Genomic DNA, 18576 nt, shown 5'->3' with positions numbered 1-18576 from the left:
ACAAGCGGCGGCTTTTGTTGCACTTTTGGCACAGGCGCCCGGTTGCCAGTTAGACGGCGGGAAATCCGCAAGCATGTCAAGCAAGTGCAGCAAAAGAGGGTCCGGTGTGCACGGTGTGCACAAATCTGCCATACACAGCTGTCAGTCAGTTTATTCTTCAAATTTTCAAACATTTAGTTGAAGGATTGAGCAAAACAGCATTGCAAAAACCTTAAAGAGCACTACAAGTATCATAAAATCCATCTAAATTGATCAAAATCGGCAAAGTACAGCTTAAACTGCACTCAGTACAAACTTTTGCCCATGTAAATACAGATAAAGTGTGCAAAAACTGTGGCAACCCTGGCATGCGAATCGAATGTCGACCCTTGCCAAATTAAAACTGCAAGAAAAGAAACGGGCGCTGAACTGAAATCAACCCAAATCAAAACTGCAAGCAAACAGGCATCAACCCAAAACTGGGTAGAACTAACTCTTAATTTTCGTGCACGGTGGTATGGACTGACACTTAAGCCAAAGAAAACCAACCCACCTTAAAATTTATGGATTTGATTATGGATCAAAGCCTTGACCAAAGCTCGTTTTAAATCGTGTTTTTTTGCCGTTGTACATAAAAATTTAGGATTTTTAATTCAATATTAAAAAATTAACTTCGTGGCCCTTCTTGAAAGAAAGCATCCACACAAAGAAAAATTACTCTAAATTTAAAAAGATCGTTCGTTGGATTAAAAGTTCGCGTTGGTGAATATTCGTAGAAAGTTCAAACTTTTCAATTTAAAAGTTGGGAAGTTTTTGATACTACCATGCATTTATGGAACAAAATCGTTGTATTGATATTTTACTTTTAATTGGAAAAGAAACCTTTTATGGAAAGAATACACGACATTTAGCACAACAGGGATAATTTCAGAAAAATGTGCTTGGTTTTTTATATTTATTTAAAAAAAAATTAACAGTATGTTAGAAAAACACTTTTTTTGTATTTAACGCTTCTCCACTAGCTTCTGCTTCATACGGTACGCCACCGGTCACTTCCGAATACCCCAGGCTGGACGGTTCCGGATGTAGGCTTCGACGCGCGACAGCAGTGTAACACGATGGTCACGTTTCCGGCCTCAATCAGGACAGTCTTGGAGGAGTTGGCCATTGATTCGGGAAGGATGGTCGACGTTTCCCGACTGGAAAGTAAAGTGCCTGAACGGGGAGTTCCCGATGCTGGAAGCGCATCCGGAACATGGAGTTGATGAGGCCCACGGAACGGAGTTCGATTTTGAGCACGTAATCCTACTTCGAGAATGACACAGATTTTTTTGGCTCACTGTCCAGATTCATTCGGCTGAAGCTGCGCCGTCGCGACGTGAGTGTTTGTGGGCGGGAAGTTGCTAAAAGAGATGGAAAGTAAGTGATGTTGGCTAGCCACTGCACACATTCTCAATAATCACCGGCTGAACCGCCGGCACCGAGTGCAACATCTGCGCTGACCACCTCCGATTATGTAGCTTTTCGTCGTCCACCGGTGCGAATCCACATTCCTACCTCTCATCCTACAAAAACAAACAAAATCAATCACAAACCCCACAAAACACCCAAGCTTCCTTCTTACGCATCCCGGCCGTGGAACAGAAGCAGTTCCTGCAGGAAGCTGGCCTTGTCCTTTTCGAGCACTCGACCTCGTCCCGCTCCTGCACCACCCTCCTTCGAAGGCGTTCCGCTGCTGCTGTTTGGCTCACGAAGGTTTCCGCGTCCGAGTCCTGGCTGCTGCCGCGGTCGGCTTTGCTTTGCGTCCTAGACCCACCAGCACCACTGGACCCACCAAAGTGTTTGTTTACATTTGCGACTTAGGCGTACACGGTTACACGAGAACGTCAAAATGAAAGAAATTTTACAGTCGAATTAAAAGTAAAAACGTTTAAATCAGTGAGCAATGAGATTTTCAAAAACTGTAGCAGTAAAAGTTTTCATTTTCAAAACAAGAAAACAACTTTTAATGTAGCAAGTTTTAACAACTTTTTAATTCAAAAGTAAGTTACTTTTGTCATTACCGTAATATTTTTTTTGTGTGCGAGTTTACACTTATAATTTTGAGGTGCAAGCTCGGGTGCAAGTCTGCTTGAACGTCTGTGTTTCATTTCTAGTGATTCTTGAGCTAAAATTTTGCAAAATTTGAATCAATTTTCCAAAAACACTGAAAACATCACACATTCTTTTAGATTAGATATACGAAAATGTCTTGAGTTTTTTTTTTTTTTTACTCAAGGCGGTTTCAAAAAAACACCCAAAAAGCAAAAACTGGAAATTTGTTTTATTGGACCTTAAAAAACGTTAGATGAGTAAATATCACCCAAAGCAGAGCATATTGAAATGCGCGTGTATTACCAACTCAACGTCGACTCTCGACTCACCAAAATCATTTGACATTCTGGCAACCTTGCCAATGTTGTTAAGTCGTGCTGTCAAAATATGTGTTTACCTTTATATGTTGCTGGTGCGTTCAGCATAGAAAATTAAACCTTTTTGTACCCTGTAAATCTGTAAAATTAGCTTTTTAAAATTAAATCTGCCGTGCAGAAAGCTTTACCTGTTTGTGTTAAAAGTGATTGAAAGTGGTCCAAATACTGTCCGGACGCCGATTTTGCAAATTGATCGTTCAGTTATCCAAGTTTAAGGTAAGGTAAGTGATGATTGTTTTTAAAATAAGTCTAAATAAAAATTGGGATTGAAAAACTTTCTTAATCAAAATCAATGACAGAATTCAGGCAGTACTAAAAAAATACAAATCATTTATCATATAAATAAATGTTTAAACATAAAAATAGCATAACATTGAAGCCTTAACTTGGCGATCTTGAAAATAATCCCTAGAGCCTGCAGTCCCGAACGTTGGGTACCCAACTAAATTCCTTTTAATAAACAAAAACTTCAACCGGTTTTGTTGGATTATTAATTTAATTAAGATTGAAATTGGGTCTCGTGGCGTAGGGGTAGCGGCTTCGGCTGCCGATCCCGATGATGCTATGAGACGCGGGTTCGATTCCCGCCTTATCCACTGAGCTTCTATCGGATGGTGAAGTAAAACGTCGGTCCCGGTTTCTCCTGTCTCGTCAGAGGCGCTGGAGCAGAAATCCCACGTTAGAGGAAGGCCATGCCCCGGGTGCGTCATGCCCCGGGGGGCGTAGTGCCAATAGTTTCGTTTTTTTCGTTCGTTGAAATAAAAATTATTAGTTGTTTTTTTATTAGGGGATAACTAAACTGAAAATTCTAATTGTAAATAGGAGGTTTTCGGTGCCCTCTCCCCGTGCTATACCTTCACACTTAGGAAACCCGAGAGGCGGAGTCTTGTCGCAAAAAGAACGATACACGCCTGTGGATCCGTTAACGAAACCGCAAGGTATAACAGGGCCACATTATAAAGTGTTACGTCGATTCCGTTTTTTTACTAAATTGGAAGTAAAGTTCATTGCAATTTGTGAAATTAAAAAACGTAATCAGTTTGAGCAAAAATTTTGATTGGTAATCAAATTAAGCTCGAAGTTCAAAAAAACTTACCATGACTTAAACTTTGTACCAACCAAACATGAAAATTTCACAAAAAAAAAACTAACTAATATAAAGAATGTCATCAAATGAATGTGTAGAAAATTACTAATAATCCCTTGATGGTTTTTTTTATTAATTTGTTGTGTGACATTAAACATAATGTGCTCATTTTTACTAAGAACAATATTACAATAATACTTTTGCACATTTCCCGCAAACAAATCCTTCTCAATTAGCTACCAGATTTTACATCATTCCTATCCTATTTACTCCTATCCCTGCTTGTTTTGTAAAGATTCAATCGAGTTTTCCTTCGTTAAAATTTTGCCGAAGATTTAGCTGATCATGCTGAAAAGAAAGAAAATATTATTTGCGATTATAGTTTGGTATTTGAGTAACATATATTTTTGCAACTATTCAAGCAATATTGTTGTAAAATTTCTCCGGAATTTTAAAATTTTCAAAGACGAAACCACGTGCAAGCCGATTGAATCTGTCTACACTCTAATAGCTAAACAGCATGCATTCGAGCGAGTCTAAAAATTACAAGGCAAAGAGAGGAAGTCGCGTGCTCTACCTCTTCACCGTCAACGGCGGAACGAGCTCCCGTCCGCGTCGAGCGACACCAGGCTGCCAAAGATGTTCCGTTTCATCAGCGGAAGCAGATCGCCCGACTCGTCCGTGCTTCGACTCTTGTTCAGAAAATGGTTGTTGTGCTTGCGCAGCAGCAGCAGCGGCGACGACTGTTTGGCATCGCCAACGATGCTGCTGTGGGGCCTTCGGGACGCCAAGGACCAGGCCGACGCGCCCAGCCCTAGCCCGGAGTCGGAAGCGTACGGATACGAGGCGGGTTTAATGCTGCGTTGCGTGCACGGAAGAGGAGGGAGGAAGATTCACAAAATTCAAAATTGAGAATCTCTCGCAGAGTGGCAGTGGGAAAGGTTTGTGAATTTAATTGGAAGCATTTTAAGGATAAACCACCTACTCTATAATCCGGGTTTGGGACGTTCTCCGCTGCGACGATTGGTCCGAGTGGCGACTGTCGGCGGAACCTTTCCGCGAGGCCAGCCTTACGGTCTGGCTGCTGTTGGTCCCGACCGGGGAGCGATTGTTCTCCCACGAGTTGTGTCGCTTCAGGTTGTTGGCGATCGTCGTGATGCTGCGAAAATAAGAATTATTAATCCTTGGAATACTACACAAATCACAAACTTTACCTATCCCCAATCCGCCTCTTGTCCAGCTCCTTCTGCAGCAACTCGGGAATCTTGTTCTCATTCGCCGAAACGCGCCCATCCAGCGATTCATGATTTTTGTACCGTCCGCTAACGCTCCCCATGCTATCGCTGCTAACGCTCAACGCGTTCGCCGGCCAAACGTTCGAGATGTCCTCCCCACTGGCGGACAGGTTGAGCATCTCCGCCGAGAAGGTCGGCCTAGCCGGAATAATCGGCGACCGGCAGCAAACCCTGAAAAGAGAGTTGATATTAACCTCTGCTCCGAGCGATGGTCACTGAGAAACGCACGAATTCACATCCTCCAGCTTCTTGAGCAGTCTTTCGTTCTCTCGGCAGACCACCTCCTGGTCGCGCATGATCATTTCCCGCGTTGAGTAGAGTTCGGAGTTTTCCTGGCGCAGCGCTTGGTTCTCCAGCATGTACACCTTAACGAGGTCCTTCAACTCACCACCCTCCATATCGGTCAACTTCTCCAGGTCCAGCTTGGGTGGCGTTCGCGGAATCGGTCTCCGCTCCAAAAAGTCCACCTGGCTGTTAATTTCCTGTGACTCCGACTGCAGATTCAGCGCCGATCGCAGATGATCGTTCTCGACCTGCAGCGCTCCAATCTCCCGCTTCAAGCTCAGGATCAACGCCTCCCTCGGGTCCATCACAATGATGGGCTTGGTCCGGATCTTCTTGGCCCGTGCCGCGTACCGCAGCGTGTTCAGCGTCTCCGTAATGTTCGACCTGGCCGGCGATATGCACGCGATCATCAGCGTAACGCCGTTCCCCGCCAAACTGTCCGCCAACAGCTTGGTCAACTTGCTGTCCCGGTACGGTATGTGACCGCTGCGCTTCTTCGAATCACTCAACGAAGCTATGCAATACCCTAGCACCATCAGGCTCTTGTTGATGTTGTTCGCTTCCTCCAGCGTCTTCCCCTCGCTATGCGTCTTCTTGGTCATCTCACTGCCAGCAAGATCGACAAAATTGATCTTCCCTTGCTTCGAAATAAACACCCCGCCTTCGGCTTGCTGCTCCGACGTGATGTGCACCGTCAGGATCGTGTGGCTGCGCGACGAGTAATCGTTCATCGAGTGGCAACCCACGGACCGGTTCCGCATACCTAAAACCAGGAAAAGAAAATCCAATTTGAATCGCATTAAAAATGCAACAAATTCAATTTAAATCTCGTCAAAGTGAAGGGGTGTGCCACACACGTACCTTCCTCGAGGACCGCCAGCAGGTCGTCCAACTCCTCGCAGTCGACGGTGAAGAGATTTTCCACGAAGAAACCGCGCGACTTCTTGGACCACCGGACGGCGAGCGGTTTGCGGGCGGTGCCCGGGTTTAGGAGGTCGATTACCTGGAATGTTGAAGTAGGATTACTTATTTTAGAAAACTCATTATTCGTTTTTCAGGAAATCATTGTCAATTTCTAACTTGATTATAGAAAAAATAACGACACATCTTTGCGGTAAACTTAACGCGGTATACCTGGCCGTTGAAAAATGGATGTTTGAAGTGATCTAAATTATATTTCATCATATTCTTCTTATGTTTTGCTATGGCATAGCAGTGCTGCCAAACTTTCAAACTTCATGACTTTTTGAATATGTCTTTGACTTTGTCCTAAGGGGTAATTATGGTCACTGACCACGAATCCTTGTTTGTTTTCAATAGTGTGCAGCTTGATATAGTGATGATTTGCAAATTTGGTGTCATAGAAACTTTTATGTAAAATTGAAAGCCTGATTTGGCTCACGCTAGAAGATGTCTTGAGTTTTTTTTAAAAGGTCCAATAAACCAAACTTCCAGTTTTTGCTTTTTGGGTGTTTTTTGAAACCGCCTAGAGTCAGGGGTATTAAAAAACACTCAAAAAGCAAAAACTGAAAATTTGTTTTTTTTGGACCTTTTAAAAAAAAAACTCCAGATGTTTACATCTGGCATGAAAGGGATACACTATGGCCCTTTTGCTAGAAGTCATAGATTTTTGGCGTTTCTTTTTGTTTCGTCATCCGTTATCTGTCGCGGGAAACCTTAACAGACAATGATTGACATCGTCCGAATTTCCAAAGCCTTTTTTTTAAATTTTATTGTATAACTCTGTGAACATTTAAATTTATACAATTTTTGGAAATCCAACTCTATCAATTCTATCCTGTGTCACCAAATCAAAATCAAATCAATTTATTCGCTCTAAAGCATTGCCTTGGCGTTCACGATTGCGAGATTCCTACTCGAAACTAGGTGTTCGAAGGCTTGATTGTTGAGGCAATTGCAAACCACTTTTTACACCTTAGCTTCCATCCATCCCGGGATTCGAACTGACGACCTTTGGATTGTTAGTCCAACTGCCTACCAGCGACTCCACCGAGACAGGACCCAGGGAGAAGACTCCTACACCTGGACTGAGCTAACGACCTAAACTTTTTAGGTTAGTCCGGGGCCAACATTTACTTCCCGTCCGAAGGAAGCCGTGACCACACAAATCTCGTCTCGAAAAAGATGCCACCGGGACCGTCTGGGATCGAACCCAGGCCGACTAGGTGAGAGGCAATCACGCTTACCCCTACACCACGGTTTCCGTCATTACAGAGTTTCTATTTACTGTTGAAAATATCTAAAACTTTGTTTACCGTCATCTGAGGCGAATTGGGACAGCAGTTTTAGCAATATGTATTTTGATATTTTTGAGTGGTTTCGGTTAGACCAGATTCAGAGCAACAAAATGTGTACATTCATTTCCAAATTTGAAACTTTGAAGTGATTTAAAACGCGCTGTCCCTATTCAGACTGTAGTCCCGGTTCACCCCAGTAGACGGTACCTTGTGTGGATTTTGCTTTAAATCGTTGAAAAATCGAAAAAAAAGTCGAAGATTTGTCAAAATTTACAATGTAGAGCAAAACATTCGTAAATCTTTTTTTTTTAAGATATGTTGAACTACCTTCTTGAAGATCGTAAGATATTTTTCTGAATTTACTGAATTATGCTGTAAGATTTTTGTTTTCAAAATTGATCCCCTTTCACGAATAAATCTATTTCCATTAATAAGTCAGTTCCAGTTTAAAAAAAGCATTTTTAATTACATGATCTTAAGTTTTTATACTACTAGATTTTGATTTATTTTTCACGATATTCAGCAATAAAAATAAGGATGCGTTAGCTTAGAAAACGTTTTCACTAGTTGACAGGTATCGTTTATTAACCCTCTCCCGCCCATGGTTACTCCAGAGCACCAAAACTTTGAACTCAAATATCTCGGAACTGACACAACTTTTCATGGTGCTTTAAGTTGCAGGTGTTCATGTAGAATGTATACTAACATCTTCCCAAATCATCAAATTTGGTTAAGCACAAGCAAAGTTACAGTGTGAAATGTAAACAAAAATGGGCCAATTTTAGGGAAATAAATAAGACCTGTTTTCGAAAGCCCGTAAAAAATACCAAACACAAAATTTTATGAAACAAAAAATGTTTTGCTACCATTTGAGCCTTGGACAAGAACCCCTGTGAATAACATTGTGAGTATGGACCGATTTTAAGTGTTTTCAACCTTTTTCATTTGGTGCACCAGAGCACCACCTAGGCATATATGAGCAACTAAATATTCGGGAGCACTTTTTTCTAAATTACAGAAAAAGCTTATTTTTATCTAAACAAAAGTTTATAAACGTTTTGACTATTCATAAACAATACAAAACATTGTTATTAGAACGATAGTTTTATTATTCTCCTCATTTTTCATGAAAATGGTTGTTTGTGGGTTTTGAATGAGCCAATCAAAGAAACCTGAAAATGCAGAGATTTTAGAATTTGTAGTTAATACTTCAGAAATATGGTCTTACAGCAAAGAATAAGTAGTTTTTAACACATTTCGAAGCGTTTTCAATCAAATGAACGAATAGATTTGAAGAAAACGAGATTTTGAGGTTTAAAAAAAAGTTGCTCATCTTCCTGATGGTGCTCTGGTGCACCACTTCAAATTCTACTTTATTGCCCCAATTCGATGTTTGTGGGTCAAAGTAAAGTATTTCCTGCATTATAGTACCAAAATTAAGCCATTTACTATTTTTACGATAAGCAAACAGCTCTGGGCGTTAGAGGGTTAATTCTTGTTTGATTGTTTGACAGTTTGTATATTTTATCGTAAAACGCATCCGAATTTATAAAAATGAGTTTGAAATTTGAAGATCCGGAATCACGAGGGGTTCTCTCTCTAAAGCTAAAAATGATTGTGAGATCAACAATTATTTTAGTAAATGTTTCAAAATACTTCTAAAATAAGTATAATACTCAGTAAATATCAAATATGCCTTTTAGATTTATTAGTAGATGCAGGGATTTGGATCTTGACTGCTAACGAGCAACGGCATTTCGGAATGATTTATGAACAATTGTCCATGTTCGTTTGTCTGACAGTTGTTGAGAGTCTGCGTGCATACTTTAGATAACAAAAAAGGCAAGTAATTGAAACTCGGAAAATTTCAAGAAAATTTAAAAATTTGGGCAATTACACTGCATATAACTTTATCGGATTTTTTTTAATTTGGCATTTTTCTATACAAAGCCAACACGTAATACACGGTTCCTCACAAACTCTCAGAGATTACTGTATGTTATTGATAATTCTACATTTTGCGACACGTAATAAAAGAACACTCTACGGATGAAAAAATACGCGCGAAGAAATATGCTTATTTACATATTTTTCTATGTTTAACATTTCAGAAAGCGTTATTAGATCGTCCAAAGATAAAAAAAACGTTACTTAATCCACCCTTAGGTGGTTGGCGCCTTCCTCACATTTAAAGGGTGCTATCCAAAATGGCAAAAAGTGCGTAAATAACACTAAAGTGCTTATAACTTTTGATAGGGTTGTCAGATCTTCAATGTTTTGGACGCGTTGGAAAGGTCTTTTAAATACCTTTCTGAAAATGTATAGCATGACGGGTTTTCTTACAAAAACCACCCTTTTTACAATCTTCCGGACTATTGTTAAAATCGTTTTTTAACATAACTTTTGAAGTACTTAACTAAACTGCATAATTTTTAATAGCGACTTATGGGACCCCAAGACGGATCGAATGACGCCAAAACGGACAAAATCGGTTCAGCCAATGTCGAGATAATCGAGTGACAGTTTTTTGATCAACATCCCACCACACACACAGACATTTGCTCAGAATTTGATTCTGAGTCGATAGGTATACATCAAGGTGGGTCTAGGAGGTCTAGTTGAGAAGTTCATTTTTCGAGTGATTTTATAGCCTTTCCTCAGTAACGTGAGGAAGGCAAAACGATTAAATAAATTTTTTCATCAAATCAAATTTGACGAGCAACTTTCTTTTGTTGATTTATTAAAATAATTTGGTTTGATAGTCTAAACTGGAAGCGTTTTTCCTGCTAAATAAAATTCTCAAAATTTTCAAAATTGAATTTAATACAAAGTTTTTTTTTTAAATATAATTTTTAACTGAGCTTATTCTTTTTGGTTTGTAGTCGAGATTTTTTAGTTTTTGCATTATTAACAATGTTACGATAATAAGCTGCATAAAATTCCTCCGGATATATAATTTATTTATCAATCATCATGAAAAATCGAACAATAAAAATTACCATCGCAATCATCGAACCTACACTGCCGTTCTACGCATAATTGTCCCATGTCAGTTTTGGACGATTTTGACTTTATGACATTTTTAAGTCTAGTTTGATGTGCACTTTAAGAAAAACACATACAATCTGGTAGTTTGTTCGGAAACTCATAAAAAACAACACCAAGTCTGTTTGTCCCATCGTTAAACTTCTACGCATAATTGTCCCAGCAAGTATTTTCTTACACGGAATTATTAGTTTTACTAAGCATTATGTCTTGTTTACCTGTTGTATAGCAAGAGAATCACAAATAAAGGTGATACACTGATAACTGGGGCGATTAGGGACACATAGGGCGAATAGGAGCCCACGGGACAATTATGCGTAGAAACACAGAAATCGGTCGAAAAATTTCAATCGCGTTTTTCTCAGTTGCACTTTTTTGAACATGGGACAATTATGCGTAGAACGGCAGTACACTACGGCCAAGTTCAGCAAAATCGATCGACCGAGAACCAGACAATTACAACGCCATTTCTGCTGAGTCGGTAATCAGAACGTTTGAATCATAGCCGGACAGTCGTAATTGCTTCGCTGTCCACTTGCAGCAGCTGTCCATTCCAAGTGCAAAGGCGTTTCCAATCCATCACTTTTGCGTTCCGAGTCCGCAAATCGACTGGAATGTTCCTCGCAATCGAGTGCGACAATTAAATATTAAACTTTAATTAATTTATTCCTTGAACCACACGTGGTGGCGGGGCTTCGATCTAATCTGCATATTTCGTTTTTCAAAGTTCATTTTTCTTCCTCAGCTCGACAGGACTTGGATTGGCGTTTAATTTTTGATCACGATTCCGGTGTGACTCGCTGCGTCATTTGACCTTCCCATATTGTAATACAATTATGGCACAGACTGAACGACGCGACATGTAGTTTTTTTTTGTTTGATTAAAAATAACGGTCACTTTAAAGTCGAATAAGTTCCACGGAATGCCACAATCGACCTATCGTGTTTGACATGTTTGTTCATTCGATCGGCCAACAGATTGCGCTCGTTCTCAACGGAGACAACTGATATGGTCGATGATGTCTGTTTATCTGTGGCTAAGAATAGACATTGAGCCAGTTGGGGTGGTCATAACGGCTGGATCATGACTTGGCTTGTGTTTGCTTTCGAGAGATAGATATAATTGCTCATTCAACATGATTCAACATTCATGAGGCATTCAATTTTCAATTTTCAATTCGGTTTTATTGGTGAATAATCAAGATACAATAAGTTCTTTTGAGGTACATAACAGAGTTTTGGAGTTCCTTACAGCTGTGTGTTACATCATAATCCATTTTGGAACAGTTATTGCTTGTAAATAAAGGTGTCACCAAGAGTAAGAAAAATATAAAAAAAAACTTACTAAAATTGCAAGGGAAAGGGGATAGAAATAGAAAAAGCTTAAAACTAGATCACAGTATTTTATCCTTTATAGATGTGCTTGATCATCAGCTCCCCAAGGGCCAGGAATTGCTCCGCCTTGTTACGGCAGGTCCGAAACCGCGTCATCATCTCCCCTGCGAGAGCAAAGAACTCTGGCAGGGTAAAGAGATCTTCTCCGGTAACTTCTTGCTGGGCCGTATTGCCACTGCCGGCAGCGACCACGCTGGCGAACGATCGCCCCCATCCAGGAGGGAACGCTGAGTTGTCCGCTGGAACCGTACGATGACCAGCTGCCGGCACGGTTTCGCTCGTACTTCGCTGAGGAGGGTGGGACGCTGCTGCTTTCTTCTTCCTCTTTTCCTGCTCCTCGAGGTAGTTTTTCCGTGCGCTGCATCCACGGTAGTTGCTGGTATGGTTACCTCCGCAGTTGGCGCACTTGATGCGCGCCTTCGTTTGATCTGCCTTGTCCCCCAAGTCCGCTTTGCACGGCAGTGCACACGCCTCAGAGAGGTGTGATTCACCGCACTTCACACAGCGGGGCGGGAGGTTGCAATTCCGCGAGCCGTGGCCGAATTTCTGGCAACGGTGGCATTGTGCTGCGTCCGACGGGTTCTTTGAGTAGAACCGCCAGTTTACCCAAAACCCGTCCAACGCCTTAGTTCGCCGCAGGTCTTGAATTTTGACGGTGCCGCGGTCGAAGTACAACAGGTACAGTGTGTGTGTACCTGTGACTGTAGTCTTCCGCGAGAGCACTTTTATGTCACGCGGCGTTATTCCAGCACCCGAGAGGTCCTTCTTGAGGTCGGAGATCGGGCGGTCTTGGTACCCCTGCAAGACGACCTTAACGGCAGTCTTCTGCACGGGGTCGAATGTGTAAAACTTGAAGTTTTGACGCTTCAATTTCTCCACAACCAGGTCGAAGTTCTTTTCGTCAAATGTGTAAACTTGCACTGACGACTTACCGATTTTCAGACAATATCCGAGGCCTTCCAGCAACTCGTCAATATCGTCCGCCAACGTGTCCAAAACAAAAATTGGAGGTGGTCTACGTTCCTTTGGAGAATTGTTCTTTTTTGGCGTCGACACTTTCTTCCGTGCACGTCCGTCATCGTCGTCGTCGTCGGTAGTGCTGCTACCATCGGTGTTGTTGTTTTCTTCGTCGTCGCTCAGCATCTGGAACTCGTTCCTGATGGGGATGTTGGCGGATGTTGATGTGCCACTGGTCGTGGCACCGGAAGTACCGGAACGGGTTCGCACTGGTGATCTCGGAACGTATCCGGGATGTAGATACTTTTTGTCGATTCCATCTGCGCTCACGCTCCCCTGCGCGATGGCGGCCGACACGGCGTTGGTTTGTTTACCTTTTTGCACACGGCCGGTAGACGAACTTCGCGGGTTTTTCGAGGCCGCACTCGAACTGCCACGGCCACGGCCGGCCTTTGGCATGCTGGAGAAGCAAACTCGCGGGTAATCACTAACAACTACGGCGAAAAATTTCGAAAAAACGGTAGAGCACAGAGCACTTGACTGCTACTTGCTCTCGTGCGTACACGGAGGTGACATGAGGCATTCTAATTTCAACATACGCTACCTTTTCATTGTAGATTTCCAGGAACGAGGCCTTCAGCACAAAATTGGTGTCCTTTCGCTCCTGGAGCAGCTTGAACAGGTACAGGAAGGATCGAAAGACCAGCCCATGATATTCGTGCTGCGGGTCTGGTTTCCCATAGAACTGCAAGATTCAAATTTTAAAATTAATTCCGTTGAACTCACCACCCCTCTCCGCTCATCACTCACAAGTTCCGGTGGACCGGTCAACGTGTGGGTTTTCCCGGAACCCGTCTGTCCGTAGCAGAACGCCGTACAGCTGAATCCCTCTATGGCCATTTCGATTAATCGCTTCACGCCGGAATACTCCACCACATCGTCCTGGGTGGCGCCCGGTTCGAACACCACGTTGTACGAAAAGAGCTTTGACTTTTGGCCACCACCGCCGGGGGCCGCCGGAATTCCATCGCACTAGAACCAAAACAAAAAAAAATCGTTAAACAATTCAAATTCGAATCTCGCCTAAACTCTTACCAGAATTTGTCCGTTGCCGGGGAATTGCACCACCATGTCGTCCGCATTGCGTGACTCTTTGACGTTCAGGGGGCGCACCCGGACCACCACGTTGATGTTGTCCTCGGGGGTGCCGGGGGCGGAGCTGCCGCTGCCGTTCGAAGACTGGGTGATGTTTTCCAGGTTGTCGATGCTGCCGCGGCTGGGAGGGGGAGGGAGATGAATTGAAAAATATTAGACTAGTTTTTTTTTCAGGTAATTATTAAGCCGAATTTCTTTTTACATAGTAGAAAGAAAATTTTGATTTGAAATTGTTTTAAGTTCGAAAAAATGGTATCCCAAGTTTTCTTCACACAAATTCTTTAGCAGCGACGAAATTATCTAAAAAACTAGCATAATCCACCCATGTGGTTGTTGCTTTCCTCACTCTATACCAACAATGGGTGACATCATTGTTTTTGAAAAGAAAAGCTTCTGAAAATTACATAAATATTACTTAAGTGTTCATAGCTTTAGCCAGGGTTTCCAGATCTTCAATGTTTTCGACTCGTTTGAGAGGTATTTTGAGTAACTTATGGTTCGTTCGTTTGGGGCTAGTTCCGCACTCAGAGCTGTCGGTGTTTTGCCTTCCTCACCTCACTTAGGCAAGGCTATAAAATCACTCGAAAAATAAACTTCTTAAATACACCTCCTAGATATACATTCACGTATACCTTTCGACTCAGAATCAAATTCTGAACAAATGTCTGTGGGGATGTGTGTAGACACGATTTTTTTTCCACACGATTATCTCAGAACTGGCTGAACCGATTTTGGCCGGATCCGCCTAATTCTGTTCGTTTTGGGGTCCCCTAAGACCCTATTAAATTTTATATTGTTTAGTAAAGTATTTAAAAAGTTATGCCAAGAAAAAGATTTTTGTAGATACAAAAAAGGGTGATTTATTGCATAACCTCAAAAGGCCGGGATAGTCGCGCCCGATGCGAAACGCCCGGTTGCCACATTGCTTCAAATGAGAGTCTGCATGTTTTCTGGAAAAGTCTGTATCAGGTATATATTTTTTTCATAAACTTATTTTCATTATTACTTTGTAAATGTGAGGAAGGCACCACCCACCTAATGGTGGATTAAGAAACGTTTTTTTTTAAAGAAACTGGCGCTATTTCCGCATGAGTTTCGCCGCCATCTTGGAACTGAGACTCTAGTGCCGCACTCAATATTTTTTCAGTTTCATGCAAGTTCCACGCACACTGACAATTGACGCTTGATTGAACCAAAACTGGCCCCGACGAGTGCGGCACTCAGTAACGCAACTCGCAAGTCACTTTTCCATTTTGCTTGTTTTTCATGTTTTGTGCTCTCTAGAATGGCAACATTATCTGGAAAACTACAAAAAATACTGCATACTTCTTTTTTTAGGAAATGTTAGTAAAAAAACAGCCAAAGTTAACCCCTAAAAAACGAAAATAAAAAAATTTCAAAGTCACATAAAACAAGTCAAACATCTAACCCTAAAAATTTCCAAAATTTTGTGAGTTCTTCTTTCCAATGCTTTTTAAACATCAAAAATTGGTTGAAAATTAGATTTTTAGTGTTTTTTTAGATCGAAGCCCGCCTAAACGCGGGGTTGGGTTGTATAGGGTTAACTTGAGACAGGGTTGCCAGATCTTCAATGTTTTGGTCTCATTTGAAACGTATTTTGATTACCTTACTAACGATGTATAACATACTGGGACTTGAGTTGTCCGGATATATGTAAAAACACATTGTTATACATAACTTTTGAACTACTTATCCGAACATCATAAAAAAACAATAGGTACGTATTCCACGGCATTTTTGCCTGTCAATTAAAGACCGTTTATCCTGCCTTGGCGGAGATCATTCAACATCATTCGGATTAAATGTAGCAGAGCAATTCTCCCAACAATGAGCATTTTCTTGGAAATTATTTTTTTGTATTTTATTTTTTATTTGGATTAACCTTTGTGTGTACTTTTCCTATGACCAAAGAATTTATTTCGCGTCCATACATGTTTTCATGCAATTTTGGCAGCTGTTTATACAAAATGGCTTGTCAAATATTCAAAAATCTGTATCTCTTGAAAACGGGTTTCTGATCGATTTGATGTCTTCGGCAAAGTTGTAGGTATTGTTTAGGACTTCTAAGAAGAAAAAAAATTACACTCTAAAAATTCCCCACTTTTTTAATTCGACTTTTCCCACCAAAAATTGCTACAAGTTAGGCACAAGAGTGTTTTTTGAAAATCTAACTTTCTAGGAATATTTTTGGATTTTTTCCTCTATCATAAAGTAATTGGTCATGCCAATCTAAAGGAGATATTAGACTATGGCAAATAAACAAACAAACAAACTCGCCCTTTTTGACAGTTTGTCTAGTTTGTTTGTTTGCAGAAACGTCAGTCTGCATGATTCTATGACAATTTCCGGAATTCCATTTCCCGGAATGGACGTTTTCCGGAATGGACATTATCCGGAATGGACGTTTTCCGGAATGGACGTTATCCGGAATGGACAGTATCCGGAATGGACGTTATCCGGAATGAAATTTCCCGGAATGGACGTTTCCCGGAATGGACATTTCCCGAATTTTTTTTATATTACCTGATATGAGAATGAATGGAATCTTGCCTACTCACTTACTTGTGGTTAAGAATTACTTAGTTTGTACTCCGTTGGTTTTGACAGCAATATGAATATAAATACATGAATGATAAAAAGAAAGTGAAATGTTCGGACATGAACAATAGAAGCAAGTGTTGACTATTGAAACAATACTTTATCAACCACCACGAGATGTAACAATGTAGATCGATAGATATTAGATGTTTTTTACATTCTTTCGATTCTTTCATTTTTTTCCTTTCTTTTGTTAATCATTTGACTTATGTGACTAAATTCTACCATATTTTACTATAAAGCAGAATGATTATTTTCAAAGAAGGGAAAACCTCAAGAAAATAAAAAGCTTTTCAGAAAATCAATGTGTAATGTGTCCAGTCAAGAAAATAAATAGCTTGAGTGTATTTTTAAAGAATGAAAAACCTCATGGAAAAATACATTATACATTGATTTTCTGAAAAGCTTTTTTTTTATCTTGAGATTTTCCCTTCTTTAAAAATACACGTTCTTTCATCAAAGTAATGGGATTTTATGTAAGAATTATCCCTTTTTTTTGTTAATTCTACTAAATTTCAACTAGTTTTTGTTAAGGAACTCTGCACTATAAAGAAGAATGTGTTTTTTTTTTTAAAGAAGGGAAATCCTCTAGAAAAAAAAGCTTTCAGAAAATCAATGCATAATGTATATTTTCTTGAGGTTTTCCCTTCTTTAAAAATACACGATCTTTAATCGATGTGATGGAATTTCGTGTAAGGGATTTCCCTTCTTGTGTTATTCAGTTGACTTTTGTGACTAAATTCTACCAAATTTTATTATAAAGCAGAATGTTTATTTTCAAAGAAGGGAAAACCTCTAGTAAATAAACAGCTTTTCAGAAAATCAATTTATAATGTGTACTTCCTTGAGGTTTTTCATTCTTTAAAAATACACTCAAGCTATAAATTTTCTTGGGGTTTTCCCTTCTTTGAAAATAATCACCCTGCTTTATAGTAAAATTTGGTAGAATTTGGTCACAATAGTGACCTGATTTACACAAGAAGGGAAATCTCTTACACGAAATTCCATCACATCGATTAAAGATCGTGTATTTTTAAAGAAGGGAAAACCTCACGAAAATATACATTATACATTGATTTTCTGAAAAGCTTTTCATGTCTGCCTGTGTGAATCAAACGGACCGCGCACTGGACTCACAATCGAGAGGTCACCGGTTCGAATCCCGAGGCAGACGCAAAATGTTGAAAAATAGGTTTTGGGCACCTATGCTTATGATTTTCTGAAAATCTTTTCATTTTTCTTCTTTGAAAATAAACATTCTGCTTTATAATAAAATTTGGTAGAATTTAGTCACAAAAGTCAACTGAATAACACAAGAAGGGAAATTCCTTACACGAAATTCCATCACATCGATTAAAGATCGTGTATTTTTAAAGAAGGGAAAACCTCAAGAAAATATACATTATGCATTGATTTTCTGAAAGCTTTTTTTTCTAGAGGATTTCCCTTCTTTAAAAAACACATTCTTCTTTATAGTGCAGAGTTCCTTAACAAAAACTAGTTGAAATTTAGTAGAATTAACAAAAGAAGGGATAATTCTTACATAAAATCCCATTACTTTGATGAAAGAACGTGTATTTTTAAAGAATGGAAAATCTCAAGATAAAAAAAAGCTTTTCAGAAAATCAATGTATAATGTATTTTTCCATGAGGTTTTTCATTCTTTAAAAATACACTCAAGCTATTTATTTTCTTGACTGGACACATTACACATTGATTTTCTGAAAAGCTTTTTATTTTCTTGAGGTTTTCCCTTCTTTGAAAATAATCATTCTGCTTTATAGTAAAATATGGTAGAATTTAGTCACATAAGTCAAATGATTAACAAAAGAAAGGAAAAAAATGAAAGAATTGAAAGAATGTAAAAAACATCTAATATCTATCTATCTACATTGTTACATCTCGTGGTGGTTGATAAAGTATTGTTTCAATAGTCAACACTTGCTTCTATTGTTCATGTCCGAACATTTCACTTTCTTTTTTATCATTCATGTATTTATATTCATATTGTTGTCAAAACCAACGGAGTA

General features: G+C 40.0%; 3 protein-coding genes across 8 annotated transcripts in view; 1 reads left to right on the top strand and 2 right to left on the bottom strand.

Moving 5' to 3' along the window:
• Window positions 1-832: 832 nt before the first annotated feature.
• LOC128092678 (uncharacterized) lies at window positions 833-2411 on the bottom strand. Its single transcript, XM_052707020.1, has 4 exons — window positions 2403-2411; window positions 1604-1785; window positions 1443-1544; window positions 833-1382 (listed from the first exon to the last, which is right to left on the bottom strand). Exons 1-4 carry the CDS (start codon window positions 2409-2411, stop codon window positions 1316-1318), a joined length of 360 nt encoding a protein of 119 aa, XP_052562980.1. The 3' UTR covers window positions 833-1315.
• Window positions 2412-2447: 36 nt separating this feature from the next.
• The window catches only part of LOC120427543 (zinc finger protein 628-like), an 84412-nt gene continuing 68283 nt past the window's right edge, over window positions 2448-18576 (top strand). For 3 of the 5 annotated variants that reach the window (XM_039592417.2, XM_039592415.2, XM_039592418.2), the window contains exon 1: window positions 2449-2666. The gene's annotated coding sequence lies outside the window, so the exon portion shown is untranslated. Of the gene's footprint in view, window positions 2672-18576 lie in introns of all 5 variants that reach the window. The other 2 variants (XM_039592416.2, XM_052707874.1) reach the window with 2 other exon arrangements.
• Window positions 3591-18576, bottom strand: part of LOC120427542 (kinesin-like protein KIF12) — a 57020-nt gene continuing 42034 nt past the window's right edge. The window contains exons 3-11 of one of the 2 annotated variants that reach the window (XM_039592411.2): window positions 13868-14048; window positions 13583-13804; window positions 13377-13517; window positions 5979-6120; window positions 5061-5880; window positions 4752-5003; window positions 4523-4696; window positions 4115-4395; window positions 3591-3885 (exon numbers count right to left, since the gene is read on the bottom strand). In XM_039592411.2, the coding sequence (XP_039448345.1) occupies window positions 4125-4395; window positions 4523-4696; window positions 4752-5003; window positions 5061-5880; window positions 5979-6120; window positions 13377-13517; window positions 13583-13804; window positions 13868-14048 (2203 nt within the window). In that variant the 3' untranslated portion in view covers window positions 3591-3885; window positions 4115-4124. The remainder of the gene's footprint in view (window positions 3886-4114; window positions 4396-4522; window positions 4697-4751; window positions 5004-5060; window positions 5881-5978; window positions 6121-13376; window positions 13518-13582; window positions 13805-13867; window positions 14049-18576) is intronic. The other variant, XM_039592414.2, reaches the window with a different exon arrangement.

The sequence above is a fragment of the Culex pipiens genome, chromosome 2 (assembly GCF_016801865.2).
Source record: "Culex pipiens pallens isolate TS chromosome 2, TS_CPP_V2, whole genome shotgun sequence".
In the NCBI taxonomy this organism is placed as follows: Eukaryota; Metazoa; Arthropoda; class Insecta; order Diptera; family Culicidae; genus Culex; species Culex pipiens.
This window is presented reverse-complemented; position numbering and strand designations above follow the sequence as displayed.